Source organism: Manduca sexta, chromosome 9 (assembly GCF_014839805.1).
Source record: "Manduca sexta isolate Smith_Timp_Sample1 chromosome 9, JHU_Msex_v1.0, whole genome shotgun sequence".
In the NCBI taxonomy this organism is placed as follows: domain Eukaryota; kingdom Metazoa; phylum Arthropoda; class Insecta; order Lepidoptera; family Sphingidae; genus Manduca; species Manduca sexta.
Window position 1 is genome coordinate 5,129,907 of NC_051123.1, and position 18,369 is coordinate 5,148,275.

The 18,369-nt window shown below is 35.4% G+C and overlaps 1 protein-coding gene across 9 annotated transcripts in view; it reads right to left on the reverse strand.

The window, feature by feature from the left end:
• The window catches only part of LOC115443301 (unconventional myosin-XVIIIa), a 257,977-nt gene that overhangs the window by 36,471 nt on the left and 203,137 nt on the right, over nucleotides 1–18,369 (reverse strand). For all 9 annotated transcript variants that reach the window (XR_005112106.1, XR_005112107.1, XM_037436648.1 and 6 more), the window contains one exon: nucleotides 1,160–1,432. Coding sequence is in view for 7 of the 9 variants with exons in the window: in XM_037436648.1 (XP_037292545.1) it covers nucleotides 1,160–1,432 (273 nt within the window). In the remaining 2 variants the exon portion in view is untranslated. The remainder of the gene's footprint in view (nucleotides 1–1,159; nucleotides 1,433–18,369) is intronic.

The following is an 18,369-nucleotide window of genomic DNA, read 5'->3' on the forward strand; positions in this document are numbered from 1 at the left end:
TTAGTGATTGGAATTGATTGAAATTTATTGTTGTGGTCTGCATTTTTTTTTAATAAAACGAACACGGGAAGTTGCACCGCCAATATTAGTTTTAGGGAGGTGCATCTGCACTTACGCACTATATTATATAATATCATAAAGTTTCTTTTTTTCAAATTAAAATTTAGCGGGTTTTAGAAAATGCTTTATTATAAAAAAACCCCTGTGGTCGATAGATCCCATCGTTGCAGATTTATTCAGTGATATTTTTTGTCTTTTATTTCTGGACGTGCACCTACTTGTACCCCCCTCCCGGAACCCATGAGCACGGCAGAAGTATCTCCGTACCGTCTACTTAAATCAAACCATAGAGCCCGCAACTGACTCTCAATCATATATCGGCCATTTTTATAACAACGAGCAATCAAATTCAGCGATTTTTAAGAACACGCTGCAATTATTTGAAATGAATATAAAAATGGTAATGTTTTTTATTTCACTTAAATTTGCATTTCTTTTAATAACAAAATTTGTAGATAAATTTTTGTCAACGAATTCGAGAATATGACACACTTTGCCATTTAATTTAGCTCCTCACCTGGTCATAACTTACATCAGCCAACAATTAGCAAGGCATGCCGTACAAAGTACGTAATCGCGATTGCTTACCCAAACACGACGAGTAACGCGACTCGCACGAACAACTTTCGTCACGTTTGGGTAAATTTAACGTTTGAATTAATACGTGTTGAGGAATCTTCTTAATATTTATTGGGTAAGAGATTTTGCCGGTGTTACAGTTGGTAGCGAAACACGAGGGCAAAGTAAGGTATTTCAATGGTTCGATAATTTGAATTAAGCTCTATTACTATACGGTTATAATTGATAATAGCTCGCTTTCGAGTTCTTATGGTAGTAAAATATATGGTGACAGAAATACTCCTGCTTTTCCTATTCTCTATTTCATTGTTTTGAACCCAGCAGCGTATATATATTTCTGGTACTATAGAAGTGTAATTTGGCATATATAATTTACGAATCATGTAACCTGCTTGCTTTTAACCCCTCTTCTACGTAATGATAAGTATGTTCATCTTGATGTACGATAATCGTATTGAATAATAAAATTTTCTAGATCTCCATTTGACGCTAGAAATGGTTAATGTATATAACAACTCACCTGGGCCTGTTTAAGCCTGTGCTCAGTACGATGCACGGCGAGCAGCGGCGTAACGCGCACCAAGAGTCTCCACCAGGGCCAGTCGCGCACGGCGAGGAACGCGCGCACGTTGCGCTGTATGCAACGCGCGGCAGTGTGCTGCGTGCGGAGCCGTTGCGCGCGCCGCCTCGCGAGCAGACCGCGCGCGCGAGCCTGCAACCGAACCAGCACGCGCGCCAGGGCAGCGTCGCGCCGCGCGTCCAGACCGCCCACCACGCCGCCGCGGAACATGATCTGTAACAATTGTAAAGGCATATTTAAATAAATGGTGTATTTGTAAAAAATGTCATAGCTATTAATATAACTACAAAAATGCATTCCTCTTTTCAGTAGTGGAAATCTCGATATAATATGATAATATCGTAAGAAATTGAAATTAAATTAAACTGAGACCTTATTCTATAATAGTGTAAACTCTTAACATAGCCGTGTTACGTTATCTTAATGAAATTAGCGTGAAATGGTATTCTGTGTGTAAATTTCAAAAGTAGTAAACGCAATGAAGTAGATGCGTTACATGCATGTTCCGAACTGTCAAAATAAGGCAAAGAGAATCGCGGTCGAGAACACGTATACAGGGTCATTTTGATATTATATTAATAAATGAAACCATATCCTTGTCTTCTTGAAACAAAAACTTTATAAGATATTTCAACTAAAGATGTATAATAAAAAAGTTTCGAATAAAATATGTTTTCTGGCACAATGTTAGCACTAATAAAGACGAATATGTGCTTTCATTTACGCCATGTAAAACTGACCCTGTATAAGAAGTGCGGCAGCGTAAATTATGGATACTTATGTTCCCAAGAATGCCAAGTCATACACCAACCCATACAAAACAAATAGTCTTAAGAATAAATACTACATCACACAATAAAATGACACACATCAAAATAACTAGCCGTGCATAAAACTATCGGTTCGCACACGATATTCGACGGCGTGCAAGTACAGTCCACATCAGTCATAATAGTGCATTAGTACAGTCGGCCGCGTAACGAAATGAAAGTTATTACTTTTTACATAACTGCACGTGGCGGTTACTTTCAATTTTTTTTTCCATCAAAAACACGATGTGATGTGTAAGAAATGATGTAAAACGTGTTCGAAGTATGTGGTGTAGTTAGACAGTATTGTTATAATATTGTGACGTCATAGTGAAAAAGACGTATCGAGTGAAATTGTTTGTAATCATTAGAAAGACGAATCTAATAATTTATTTTCTCCCAATAAAATTGTACATCAAAACGTAATTTTTCCTTATGATAGCTACGTTGTTTTGTAATACGACTGCCGTGGGGTCTCATCTTCAGGTCGGGGAAAATGATATCGGTTTTTCTACTCACTATCACAGTCTGGATGAATGTCCGATAAATGGTTAAAAGTTCGCCTACATATTACATAGGACTCTACATACTTGGCGAAATGTGGGTATATTGAGACCATCTGGCTATTAATTTTTTTCACGGGAAAATACACCCTATCGCTACCACCTTTGGGGGGTGAGTGGAACGCCTATGTTGCTTTCACTGGTCTTACAGCCCGATGTCGACACTCGAGAGTAAAGAGAAAAAGGCTAAATATGTCTGTTGTAGATCTTTCGTGGGTCCTACCATGTTTCGGAATAGCTTCGTAGTCTCCCAAAGGGTTAAATGGAAAATAACCTAATAAGTATATGTCTGGTGCAGATTTGTCGGGGCTTATATCGTGCGGAATAGATTCGTAGTCTCCCAGAGGGTTAAATGGAAAATGACCGTCAAGGTATTCTTATTGAATTGGTGTCAAGGATTTCTCCATGATCCGTTTAAGGTGAGACTTCGATGAATTATCCCCTAACATAGATCGACCTTAATTAATTAAAACCAGTACTTACAAAACATTTAAATGAGGGATCATCGTTCATTAATTATACATGCTACTAGTTTTTGCTCGCGGCTTCGCCCGCGTGGAGTTTTCCGGGATAAAAGTCCCGCTTTATATTTTCCCGGGATAGAAAGCCTATAACCTTCACAGGGTCTTAAACTATCTCCATACCCAATTTTATAAACATCCGTTCAGTAGATTTTGAGAAAATCGATCACATACAGACAGAAAAGGGGACTTTGTTTTTGTAATATGTATAGATATATTATCTTCTACTTGTAAAAGGCTTTACGTCTTATATCCATTTTCAATAAACGATCTCCATCTCTTTTTTCGATCCATTTCAAAACTGGATTAATCAGAACAAAGGTTACATGCTTAGTAATGAGTTATTTTGTTTGGTTCATGCTTGGATTCGGATTGAAGATTGAGATTGGGATCGTTTATGGAAAACGACTGTTAACCGCGCTCGCCTAGCTGGCCAGTCTTCTTTGAAATTCTTATAGGCAATTCATCCAGGTCATAAATATTAGTCTAAAGTCAACTCTAAATTGAAACTGACACCACCATTCAGTAATCAGTACGTTCAAGTACTCAATTAACCGATGATATGTGGATGCCAGCAACACAAGCAATACCTCGCCAGTTCATTAGAAACACATTTTAATAAGCAACAATTGTGCCGACCTCATTCTGTACACCTTCAGTAAGGACGATTCAATTTGATTTTACAATTATAATGGCGTTGAATATATCAAAATTGAATTGTATCATTTGCCCTTCACGAGTGGTAGCGAAACTGGGGCAAATACGTGGAGACATTGAAAAAGAGTTTGATCAGTCATGTCAAATCTATTATAAATTTGAAGAGTTTGTTTGTTTGAACGCGTTAATCTCAGAAGTACTAAACCGATTTTGAATAAGTAATCTATAGCATTCAGTAGTAATGTAGCTTCCTATTAGTGATTTTCATAATCGGTTTAGTAGTTCTTGTGATTAGCGCGTTCAAACAAACAAACGAAGAAACAAACTCTACAACTTTATATTTATATTTGCTGATGGTAGACACTGCCGGATTTATATTTTTTATGAATGTAGGCATTTTATTTCCGCCGCCCCATATAGATAGGTTTATGTAAGTATGTAGGTTTCTAAAATACTTAATAATTTTCCATTTGTTTCTATTATGGAAGGCACCAAAGTTACATAAACAAATGATTAATTAAATTGTGTGAGCGTCCTCTGAAATCTGCCGCGCCTAAGAGGCTGCCACCCATAGGCCGCGGTTTATACGGCCTATTTACAAGTCCAGGACTAATGTAGGATATATTTTATATCCGCTCCGATAGCGACCACAGTACACATGGTGTTAAAACTCGCCATAGTGGCCCACGTAAGTGTGTCGCGTTCCGGGATCAGCCTGTGTATATCTGATTCCAACAGGCCGGCATAATTGTGTCGACTGCCGAGGGGTAATCATCTCTAGTCTGTCGACATTCTATCGGACCCGACTCCACTTACCATCAGGTGCAATGGGGTTCACTTTGCCGTGCAATAAAAAAAATAAAAAATATCATTATATATCCGGGATTCAAAATGGCCGCGATTTAGCGTCCGCCAATGTCCCAGAGAAAGCTTTAATCATTGTTACTAGGCGTATCAAGCATTGCTCTATCAATAAACAAATCAATAGCGTATTTTATTGGCGCCATAACTATCGCTGAGTTATTGCGTCTGTCGTTTGACCTCATCGTCATTTTTCAATTGGCACACGATGACCCTCCATCATACATTTCGGAATATTACGCGACGAAAGTATGTAGGTCGTGACTAGGTGTACCATTTTAGATTGACGATTTGGGACATAATCATATGATGACATTTTGGTGAAGAAATTTTTCCCGCTCAATTTTATATCGAATGTTAGTATAAGAATATTTTCGATAATTTTTTTGTTAATGTATTTGCTAGGAAATATAAAATTTTCCGGAATCCGGAATTTCCGTTTTTTTTTAGAAACAATATCTGGCTGCTTCTATTTTCGTTTTATTTGGTATTGTATTTGCTACGAAACTTATATTTTCCGGAATCCGGAATTTTCCATTTTTTTTTCAAAACATAATGGCTTCGGAAACTAGGACAAATCCGAACGAATGGTGTTTCCAGTCACTCACAAGCGAACTAATACGGTCAACGATACGTTTACAATAAACGGCCGGACAATAGTTTGCCAATTGTATTAGTATGTTAACATCGCTTCGCTTTATTGTGTCCTAGTTGCGAGCGCCATATTTCAATAGCGTCTCATTGGACTGTTTATTGAGATGTATATTTGATTTGTAAAGGATTTTTTGTTCAATTAAATTGTTAAATTTAAACGAATCCCGGAATAGTTATTCAAACATCTATTCATAAAGTTTTTATAATTTTTCCGGTCTGGTTGTTTGTGTATACAAAACCAAAACCAAACCGGGAAATATTTTTTAAAATTCGATTTATTTAGAGCGGCGACCGAGTAATTAAATTCAGAGTAACATCAATCTTCATTAATTGGTTTAATATTTATGTATGTTTTAATTACCCTACGTTTGTTAACCTGGCAAGGGTCGGTTTATACAAACACACCGACTACTGGGTGAGCGTTTTAGGCGCTCGCAACCCTTGAAAATTAAGCGACCATGCTGAGGACAACTCACTTACGAACCTCGGCTCAGAACGTCACTGGGAGAACATGAGAAATCAACGATTATGAGAGATATCTGTTGGGAATTTTTTGAACTCAAGAGTCAGTTGAGTTATTGACTTCCTATAGCGATAAGACTGAATTCTCGGTCCGTCGATCGCTATTATAATCATAATATCGCAAACAGACGTACAGTTAGGCGCATCTGCAGTTATCTGGGCACTTGCAATTGGAGCGTGCTGTTTGTATAAAGGTGGTCACCCACAGAGCTTTCAAGAAAATGTTTATAGATTCGAAATTTAAAAAACAATAGAATTTTATAGGTTTTAAATCCACGAATTGCTATGTATATACATAGACATGTGGGGTTCTGTCCATAAAAAAATCAATTTTTTAATAAGTTCAATGATTCATTTTATTTTTAATTTGTCCCGTTGAATTCGTGTTATTTGTAAGAGTAACACTGAAATAAAAGTCATTTACAAGCTGATTAGTGGCGTTTCTTTATAGGAGGATGATTATAATAATTATAAGATAAAGCTAATTAAATTTACAGATAAATAAATTACATTTAAATGAATGAAAACGACTAATACTTGACGTAGAATACAATGTAACAGTGTAGACTACTGGTATAATAATTTAATGTATTCTAGATTGTAAATATGAGTGGTACCGGTGTGCGCGCACCTTTATATGATCTTAAACGGGTCCGTTGGTTTATTTATCATTATAGTTTAACAAAAGTCATGTAGGCATATTTCGTAAAATATTAACTATACTAAATGGCACTGATGAATTAATTTTATTCCGATTTCATAAGGTTCAATATGAATTGTTCACGTAATGAGTTTAGAATTCTTTACAACAGCAGGGCTGATATGTATGTATACCGGTGAAAAATACATTTGGAGTTAAAGTACACATTTAAGAGCAGTTAAAACAATCACATATTTTACATGTCAGTGGAAAAGCAGTTTGTGATTTCGCATTGTCTGAACTAGCTTCAAATTAAAAACCTTTCATCAATACACTACACTACATACACTACTAATATGTGGAATTATAAACGTTGTCATAAATTCTAGTTTTTAGAATATTAAATAATTAGCGTCACATTGATGACATAAACATGTAACGACCATCCACAAAATTCGTAAATAAGCGAACTTTACGACGTGCAAACTATTTATTTAAAGAAATTATTCGTATATAATAACCCAAGCCATTGTAACATTTAACACAAATTAAATAAAGCAGTAATTAATTTTACGCAACGACACTTTCTTATAAGCTTAATTACCCCCGCTACCCCCTCCTTCCTTCCTTTTCTCCTTTTCTAGTGGCAATTATGAAAACCATTACATTGAATGTTCGCTGAATTGCAAAACGCAATACGTTTACGCAAATTAGCAATAGTTAAACGTCTATGAGTTGTCGGTTTGTTTGCGAGCGGTTTCCTACACGCGCCCTATTATGTGAAGCGCTTTCATGCAGGAAACGCCGCGGGCAAAGTGAATACCTCGTGATTATCGTAGAAAGTGGACACCGAGCACTTTGGTATTCCGCGTCGCGCGAATATTATGGTATTATGAATATCGAAGCGATTTACTCTAACAATTGTTTAGAAAATCTGCATGTTATTATCATAATTATACGCGAAAGCCATGTTGGTAGCTTTCTATATATTAAACCATTGAACTGATATTAATAATCGATATGAAGGTAACTGATAAAAAGTATTCAACACCGCAGAAAATCCCAAGTTTTCTTGACACAAAACTAAATTATCACGAAGGCGAAATAGGTGAAATAGACGTTTGTTTCATCAGTTTTATGACCCAATATATTCAAGGGTATATCATTATCCGGACGAGGAGTGGCCCAAGTCAGGAAATGCATTCTTTGGGTTAACATCAATCATCACGTCCTGCCCTTACACCCTTCATTGCAACTCCTATAAGCCAGTATCGGCAGTGGCGGTTTACGTGTCTGATAGCTAATTTTGAGAAGCCTGGGTGCTTACTCATAGCTAAAATTGGAACTAATAACAAATTTACATTCTCATACTCAATTCAGGAGTCCAGTCAAAATTATAAGAGGCTGACTGTTATCATAATAGTCGTCTTGCCGTTCGGTAAATAAGATCGTTATGCATGCGTCTAACAAGTAAACGTTAACTATCGCGTTTAAGTTAAGCAATATTTTGTTTAAATATTTAATGTTTATTACTATGCTATTATAAGAGTTTTGAACTTCAAATTATAAGTTATTATTTGATCATTGTTAAGAATACTTAAGTCAGATGATTCAGTATTAATGGAAGAAGCATCAGTCATGAGGAAATCACTGTTGAATAATTAATTTATGTCTAGATTAAAAATATCGAAATCCGCCAAAGATCAACAAATTTTCAAAAGTTTTCGCGTTGAATCCACTCCTTATTAATAAGACAGTCAGGTTTAGAAGGCGACGTAAAACCCAACTTCAAGCCGTCATCAATCAGTTCATCAGTTCAACATGGGCCGTCGATGTAATTAAAATAATCACCGGTCGTTACGAGAATATCAACACGTTCTTAAATTCCTTGAAACAATGGTCGGCAGAAGCAAAAAACCTCACAAAACATAGCGGCGTAAAACACACGACTATTATGAAAACATTCAAAACAGCGACGATTCGTTTTTGTCCCATTGTTCTTTGGGATAAAGTTTGAAATTGTGTGAGAAAAAAAATAAAAACAAAAAATACGATTAAATGAAAAAATAGCTGGTTACGAGTTGATTATCTCGATTGAGTCGGTTTTTCAAGTTATTTTTTTTCCTGTTCTTTTAATAACTATAAACTAATTTTAATATTATAAGATAGAATCGGGTCTGTTACTTCGAACGGTGAAGGCAGACAATGAAGGCAGATGTACACCCATCAGTTATAGTATTTTAGGCAAAAACAATTTAATTAAAAGAAACCCACAAAAATAATTTGAACAGCATACGTTCGATTTTCAAATTTATATATTATGTCAGTTATGTTTAATGATACTGGTAAGGTGCCCCAGTAAAACGGCGTGCTAACCATAAAGTTAAGAAGCTATTTATTAGAAATTTATAAAACATAGAAAAAATAAATTAAACATTATACATATGTCTATAATACTTTACCTGAATTTTAGTAGTTATTTTTTTATTTATAAATTACATGTTTTATCATTAATTTTACAATAAAATACCACTAAAATTGTTGTCAGAGCATCTCCTCCTAAAATACAAATTATTTAAATGTACAACCAACACTATAAAATACACAATTTAATAAGCAATATTTTGATACTTACATTTTTTCAAAAAGACCAGAATTTATTTTTTAAATCTGCATATTCCCGCTGTATGTCGTATGCCGACAAAAATACAGATTGAGAACCACCTCCTTTTTTAAGTCGGTTGACGATATATGGAACTAATGCTCAAGCCCATTGTTTCGGGGGAGAGTATAGCCTAAAATATTAGATTGGAGTTACTGTTTATTCAAGATCCTATCTATAGAAACATTGCCTACGTAGCGATGGACTTTGAAGATTTTTGCCCCAAACGTGGGTTTTGATCTAATGATCCAAACGCAATAAATACAATTATTTCGTAACTTTTATCCGATTAGATCATTCGCCATATAGATGATCGACCTCGATTAATTAGTTAGCAATAGTCATCATAAACAAGAAATTAATGACATTATGTGGGCTACTTTAAGGTTCTATAAAATCAAATCAATAGATCGCTAACAAGTTTTTAAATTCCGTTTAACTGATAAATCAATTAACGCCTATTCTAGTCAAATGAATTTTAAATTTCGAACGCTAGGGTTTGAATAATTTGATGAATTTTAAATATATTTTTGCAGTTTAAATTTCGAATGCTAGACTTTGTTGACTTTGATTAAATCATAAAATATATTTTCATTCAATTAATATAGGATATCAACACGGGAACCCTTAAGGCGATACCTCAAGGTCCATTTTCATAGATTTTGTTTTGGCTTTAATCTGGGTAACTAAACAAGTATTGGCAAGTAAAGAATTTAAATTCACGTCTAGTTAGTGATTAGTTCTCGCAGTTGAAAGAAAAATGTAAAAATAATTAATAATCATGGATATTTCTGCCTTTAAAATTTCGTCATATTAAATTTTAAAGGCCGAAATATCCATGATTATTAATTATTTTTACGTTTTTCTTCAACTGCGAGAACTAATCACTAACTAGACGTGAATTTAAATTCTTTACTTGCCAATACTTGTTTAGTTACCCAGATTAAAGCCGAAACAAAATGTATGAAAATGGACCTTGAGCTACCACCTTAAGAGAATTGTTACTTTTTGTCAAAATAAATATCCGAAACAAACGAATCGGAGCAAAACCGAGGGCACTAGCTAACTATACAATGACACAATTATACAAGAGACAGATTTCCCATTCCACGGAACGGTGCGTAGGCACGTACTTGTTTAATTGACGTGATGTTCAGAGAACATTAACATTTGCAGATAACATTCTTACACTGTGACATCAAATATGTGAAACAGTTTTTTAGTATTTATTCAATTACATACATAAAATTTTTACGCAAATAATGTTTTCATGTAACAAAAAAACTATATTATCGTTTTTTTGATAATACGAATGCTTTGTGAAAAATTACCGCATCACGTGAAAAAATGAAGGATAAACTCAGTTATTTTAGTAACGAAGATTTTCAATATTAACTAGTAAAATTTGAAGCACTTCAGGGACACTTTAATTTATAATAATCCAACAGAAAACATAGTAAAAGCGGCGATAGCCTAGTTGGTTGTGGAACGGACTGCCGAGATGAATGTCTGCAGGTTCAAAACCCAAGGGCACACATTTATGACTTTTCTAAAATTATGGGTGTATTTGTGAATAATTGCTTACTTTAAAGGTGAAGGAAAACATCGTGAGGAAACCTGCATAACTGAGAAATTCTTTATAGGAATTTTGAGGGTGTGTGAAGTATACCAAACCGCACTAGGCCAGCGTGGTGGAATAAGACCTAACTCCTGTCAGTAGTAAAGGAGGCCCATGCCCAGCAGTGGGATAGTATAGATTACAGGGCTGATATTATAAGTTGAAAATACTTAACGGCCTATATTCTTTGATTAATCGTCATATTGCAGGTTTCATTTATCGACTTTCATATGAATTATTACTGTTATTTTCTTCAAGAAGTACTACCAGTAACACATGAACATTAACTAAAATGTAACTAACACAAATAGAAAATGCGTTGTTTAAAATGTTGACGAGCGCTATCTATGTGGGTCGGTCGAGAAACGAAGCAGCAGTCGACACATTGGAAGGGACCGATGCCGTTACCCACTTACTCATTTTAATTTTATTATCTGACATCGTTTAAACTATGAAAATATTGTATTAGTTTAATAAACTAGCTGTGGCCGCGGCTCCGCCCGCGTGGTAATCAGTGTATCAAAAGGATTCCCGCGTAAATCCCGACCCACGAGATTTTTACAATCACGCGACCTCTGTAACAGTAATCGTTATATTTCAGTCAATTTACATATAACCGTAATGTACTATTAATCTAGACCTTCCTCAAGAATTGCACTATCTGTGAGTAAAAATCATACAAAAATCCGTTTAGTAGATTTTGAGAAAATCGATCACATACAGACAGGCAGCTTTTGGGGACTTCGTTTTATAATACGTATAGACGGTGTATCAATGGTGGTTTATTCCAGAAAGTTAGTTTTTACATAGAGTTGTATTTTTACTGTACACACTGATACACATACATAATTACATACATTTTAGTTTTTTGTTACTGTAATAGAAAATCAAATATTTTTTTGGGCGGAACGCGGTTTAACCCAGTGTAAAAAAAAATTATATTTTTCAAACCGCGTGCTGGGAAATTCAACATAAAATATTAGCTTTAACTTGGGGTTCTGCCCGCGTTTGAAAGTCTTTAGGGATAAATATTTTCCCGGGATATAAGCCGAGAGTAACGTAGCTTACTATAAGGGAAAAAAATCCAAAGTCGGTTTAGTAGTGCCTGAGATTAGCACGTACAAACAAATACTCATCAGCTATGTATATTAGTATAGATAAAAGAAGTATAAATTCATAAATAAACCAAACAAATTTGGTGTAAAAACCGCGATATAATCCGCAAACTAGCTTTTTTTATCAATGTCTAACATTCGCGTAAACATAAGAAAACATTATGCAAACTTTTTGCTTCCCGACTTTGATACTTAATCCTTTACGATTCATAACAAAAATCAAACAAAATTTAAAAAAAAATACGTTAAAAATATCTTTATAGTGTATCGTAATTACGTGTTCCACGGGTTCAACAGTTCCGACGGGTCGGCCAACTGGTTTGATCAACATCTTCAAATTCGCGTCATTACGGCATTCGAAACGTTATGCAATACGAGATTTATTACCGCAAAAGACGGTTCAAATAAAATTTTTATGATTACACTAATTAAGAAGTGATCAGAAAGGATTTCGAAAGAGGTCTTGGATTCTGCTTCTATTTCATGATTTTTAACTATACGATTGTCTATTGTTTCATGTATTTTTTAAATTTTATAATCGTATATAATTTGCTGTATGTGCATCAAAGCGTATTTCATTCATATTTAAGTAAATAAGGAAAATATAATGGACAAATAAGAGTAGATGAGAGTAAACGATTTATGCATTTCAAAGGTTTATTAAATAAACCTATTGTACATTAGATCTAGCGCAGGACGTAAGAGATAACGACACAGTCCCCTTAATACTTAAAAAAGCTTGTCCGCGACATAGAATAGTTCAATAAAGGGCTCATTATAACAATTGTTACTGGATCAAGTCACTGCATACATTTAAAGCACGTAAAGCATTTGGTCCTGCGCCTGATCTTTCTCTAGTCATGTCGGATTGCCGTCTCACCGAACTATGAGATTGAAGAAACAGAGAGTAGTACATTTATGCATTGCGCATATAGTTGTGCACTATACTATCTCCTGCGTTCCTGGCTGATCTCAGTTTGAATTGGCCATCGAAATTCGGCTAGGAAGAAATCAATACATACGCATTGCGTGCGTAACATTAACTATTTTCATAATATCAACTTACAGGAAAACGCAAATGTTGCGAATTTCAAAATTTCACGAAAAAAGTTCTTTAGGCATATTTAAACATCACATATGACAAAAAATCGCTATTTACTGCAACTACGAGTGGCAAAAACGCCACGTGTCGCTCTCTTATTTTACGATCTTTTCTCCGTGTACGTAATTTGTAGCCTCTTTAGGGTTGCCACTTGACGCTGGTATTTATGTAATGATTGATTGATTTTGATTTATTTCTTTTTTACTTGATGCCACCGGCCTATGGAAGTCGTAGATGAATTCATTCGTTGCCTATTTTTATGTGGAAGGAATAGGGATAGTATTAATAAGGGTTTGTGCTGTGAATGGATGCTTAAATGGAATGAAGATTTCTACAAGTTGAACGTGCGGCGTCTCATTGTCTTCAACTTAGCGTGATAAACTTATCACACTAAGTCATATGGCAATATGACAAGGTATATCAAAGTTAATTTAAAAATTTGTCACAGGTCTATATTCATCACTTATGCATGGAGACATAATCATTGTAATCATATACACAATAAGAGTTATAAAAATAGCCAGTATCTAATTTGCAACTTTATCAAATTTATCCCAAGATAGAGTCACGTAATACATTAACCCAGAATTAAAACAAAACTACTGTTCATTTTCATAAATATCTCGTGCAGATATCTTTCACTGGCAACCCTATTAAGCGAACGCAGATTTCGAATGTCAGCGTTGAGCAGTCATTAAGGCGGCCACCTGTGGCCTGGCAATTACCGCGCGAAACTAGGGCTGTCACGCACCGTAGCAATAAATCTACTGCTCTGATATCATCATTTGTAGGGGCATTTCATGTACTTTTGTATTTCTTTAATGCGCATAAGTATTAATAAGATTTGTATACTATGATCTTACGTGAATTATACGAAAAAAAATTGTTCTATTCTATTTTATAGTTTCCATCCAATGATCTTCGTAGTTTTTAAATAAAACAGTAGGATTTCTCAGTTGTTAGACCTTGCCTACTTATGTAATAAAAAAACAAGATTTCAGTGTAATGTAGCTTCAAAGCACATTTATGTACGTAATAAGTAATGACGAAGAATCGTATGACATGACACAAAAAAGTCAGAAATTCATAAAGGTTGGACAACACTAAATTCTTGTAAATTGTCCCCGCCGACCTCAAACAGAACCTGGACAAAAGACAAAAACTGTCATCTGTTTTAGATTCAAATTTCGAACAACAGTGACTAAGTTGATGGGTTTGAAATAAAGTCAAACTTGAGTGCTTCTTACATTCTTTCGGCTGTATTGAAATGATTCGAGTTTCGAGTCGCGATCTAATTTTATAGTCTCTTTTTTGTGTCTCGCTATTATTACACGACATTGGCAAAATCACCGATAAACATTGGCAGGTATAATATAAAGAAGAAATAGTTCGAAAAATCAGAATTAAGTGTACTACAATTTGCTTACAATACCTAGACTTATTTTTATTATGGAGGACACCGTAGTGACGTAATATGATGAAATATACGTAACTTTTTACTACAATTTTAATATTGAAAACCTACACACATTATTCTGCCAATAACGAGTACAAACAAGGAAACGGCCACACCATAGCATTCACATATACACCGTATATAAATCAAGAAGAAAGTCAGGAAGCGGAACCTGCGCGAGCGCAAAACGCGAATAACTTTCAAGATAAAAACCATAAATGCGCAACGGTTGCACAAGTCAATCATTGGCTTCATATAGGAAACGTATATCGCATATATAATAGACTTTCGCCAGTACAGAAAAAATAAAACTGAACAAAATCACCGACTGTACAGAGCTTTAATTGTTGCGTATTGTAAACGAGACGAGCATCAATCAAATGTGAATTAGTTTGTACAGTTGCGTAAGTAATACGTACTGGTATTGTATTTTTTTCTTTCTCTTTTTGTTTTATAACGGCTGGTGTTTATATTCGAAATAAGATTCAAGGGTTCGATATTTGAAACTAAGGTCAACATTTTTATTATTATTATTTCTGGACATATAGTAAAGAACTCCTACATTTATGGAAGTATTGGTGTCATCAATTTACGACTTCCTTAAACAATCCAAACACCACATGACATAACAAAACTCATAAACAGCTGACCTTTTACAGTTGAAACATTAAGGAGAAATTATATTGAGGAAATAAATCATTTAATAATTACAAGATAAACGGTTGGTAATTTGAAACTAATCGTAAACATCAAAAGGAGGTAATATATACAATATATTATATATGAAATGATATGTTACTGAAAATATGAAAACTAATTTAAATAATTAATTCATCATCATCAGCCACAGGTTGTCCACTGCTGAACATGGGCCTCCTCCAAAGAGTCGATATATGGATGACTGTATAGGTTGATCAAGAAATCTTTTAGGGAGGCCCATACTCGGGAATAAATAATTATCAAATAAATAAACGCCCAAGAAGAGAACACTCATTAAACAAACAACTTAGATAACAGATGAAGCAAATCGAATTGTAAAATCAATAACGATATGCAAATAAAGGACAATACGTGTTGTGTGAGAAGGTAAACATTTGTTTTAACTGTTCAATATTGTATAAGATAATACGTAACGACTTGGAGATAGGACGCAAGAAGTACAGTCACCTACAAAAATAGCTGAACAAATCCAAATTTCACATCACCTATTAAGTTTTATTGAAACATTTTTCTTATATGAAGTGTAGAAAACTTCTCCTATTAATAAAAATAAAATTGGATGGAACACAAAAGTGTAAAGCGCATTTGTACGAGCTAACTCGTAATTAGTAAGTGCATTGCGGCGTCAGCGTTTTAAGCCAATGGTTTTATTTTAACCATACGATTAGTGCGCAAAGCAGTCAGACTGTGTTAGGTCATGCGTGCTCATCTCCCATAGTCAGTACTACATACATACATACATAACATCACGCATTTTATCCCCGAAGGGGTATGCAGAGGCGCAACTAGGGCACCCACTTTTTCGCCAAGTATGTTCCGTCCCATGATATGATAGGGGGCGAGCCTATCGCCATATCGGGCACAAATTCCAGACTCCGGGCTGATACTGAGCAGAAAAACCCAAATATCACTTTGCCCGACCCGGGATTCGAACCCAGGACCTCAGAGCGCTATTGTACCGGACATGCAATACAACTACGCCACCGAGGCAGTCAGTACTATATATAATAATGTTATCAGTCCTGTATTATAAACTGTTGGGCACGGGCTTCTTCTACTATTGAGAGGGAACAGGCCTTAGTCCACCACGCTGGCCTAGTGCGGGTTGGTAGACTTTACACACCCTCGAAAATACATCTCGGCAGTCCGTTCCACAACCTAAGAAATGTATTAACTTCCTCGTATCTTGGATTATAATCATTTCTAATCAACAATATCACCCAAGGGTGTATGGGTCCCGCAGCAGTCCGTACAAAAATTTTAATTATGAATTTGTTCAGGTATTTATGTGTCTGACTGTATCTACATTGTGTTGAAACTTTTCCATCGCTTATCACAATAGACGGCGCTAGTTACGTTTGATTAATAAGTTTTATTATTGTTAACGGTGATGTTATTGTGTTTAATATTAGCACATATGAAATATTGCTCTATTTTATGTTTGATAAAGGCTTGTAGCTTGATGCGAAATACCGTGTGTAAGTAATAATGAAGTCCTTACTTATTGTGAGCACAGTTTTTTTTATTACTGCTTTGAATGAAGAGACGAGGTTGCCGTTCGCCTGATGGTAAGCGATACGATCGCCCATAAACAGTAGAAACACTATCCAAAACCTTGAATTAAAAAGTATTGTTTGGTATTGCACTGCGCTCGCCATCCTGAGACATGAGATGTTAAGTCTTATGTTCAACAGTTACCACTGGCTACAATGATCTTCAAACCGAAACACAACAATGACTCCATACTGCTGCTTGGCGGTAGGAATAGACATTGCGGTGGTACCCAGGAGGACTCTCACATATGAGAGTTCTACAACAGTTATTGTTTTAGAAAATTTATAAAGACTGCAGAAGACAAATATCCAATACAGTTCACCTAAAGCATGTTTATTTGCAAAAAATATTTACAACTTTCTAAATCTGAAGTAGTTACGGAAACCGTCCAGTCTGTCGCTTCTAAAGAAACCTGCAGCGTCCAGGTGCAGCATTAGCACATCGGCAATAACATTAACAACTCAGTTAGAATCCGTTACGTTATTTTGTTAAGGACTCTGCTTTCCCCGCGGCACGATGCCACGGCGAAAGCCAATACGTGCGTCCATTTCCCTCAGATGGCATCCACGCAACTTGTACCTATCCAATGTCTAATTTCGAAAGCAATTTTATACGAAACACCTAATACGTGACTGAATAAATTGATATATTGACGACACTTGTTGAATTTGAAATGCGCAGTGAAAGATTCATTACATAAAGATGAAACAGAATGGAGTATCTGTCCACATATCTCAGTTGCGATAAAAAGCAATCCATCTGTCTTCAGCTCAGTTGGGTGAGCCGAAAGCGATCATTTTCAAACTATTTACAACTTGTAATGGGTTATTAATGTATTAGATAAGATAGTACCTTTTAACTTTAAGTACATTGATGAAATGCAAGGAGCAGTTTCACTCCATAGTATAGACAGAAACAATAATGAATCAAAAATAGGAAGCGGGTTGAAAGCTTAGCACAGGGTAAATACAAAACCAGTAATAGAAGATGTTCATGAAGCTAATTACACAAATGAGTTAATTAATATTCAAAGGCACATAGAAAACGCACACTCAACGACCGGACACAGTGAGATGGCAGTTTCTTCTATAAATTTTTCAACCTGCATCACGTAATATTTGCACACGCACTGCGAAGTGAGAAAGTCGCGACTGAAAGTGATGCCTTTTTTATTTGCAACGCGACGCGATGCGGTCGAGGTTTGCATATAAATCTTGGAAAAGTAACCGTAAACTTTACAACTGGGGGTGCGTGGAATTTAAAACTTTACGATTACTAGTGTGACGCACGATTTCGCAACCGACGTTAGAGATATGGTTTGGAAAGTGCTTAGATTTGTTTTTATTACTGTGAATGTCTTGAACTGTGATGTATCCGTTGTTTAACTATTTAGCTAGCTAAAACTGACTACACAATTAATTGGAATCAATTTTATAAATCTATCCCTATTTCTTACAGGCATACAAATATTCTAGTTCTGGACAAAGGCCTTCCCCAAGTTTTTACAATTAGAGAATTTTGGACCATAGAGGAGATTTCTAAGATACTTATTAAAGCGAACGTGTAAGAATCCCGATGCAGAGAAAACACTTCTATTTTAAATTGCTAAGTACCCATAACAGTAACTCTTAGAAGGTAGCCTATCACCAATTTAGCAGCAATTACATTTCTCTCATGGCATACGTTCATTGCCGGT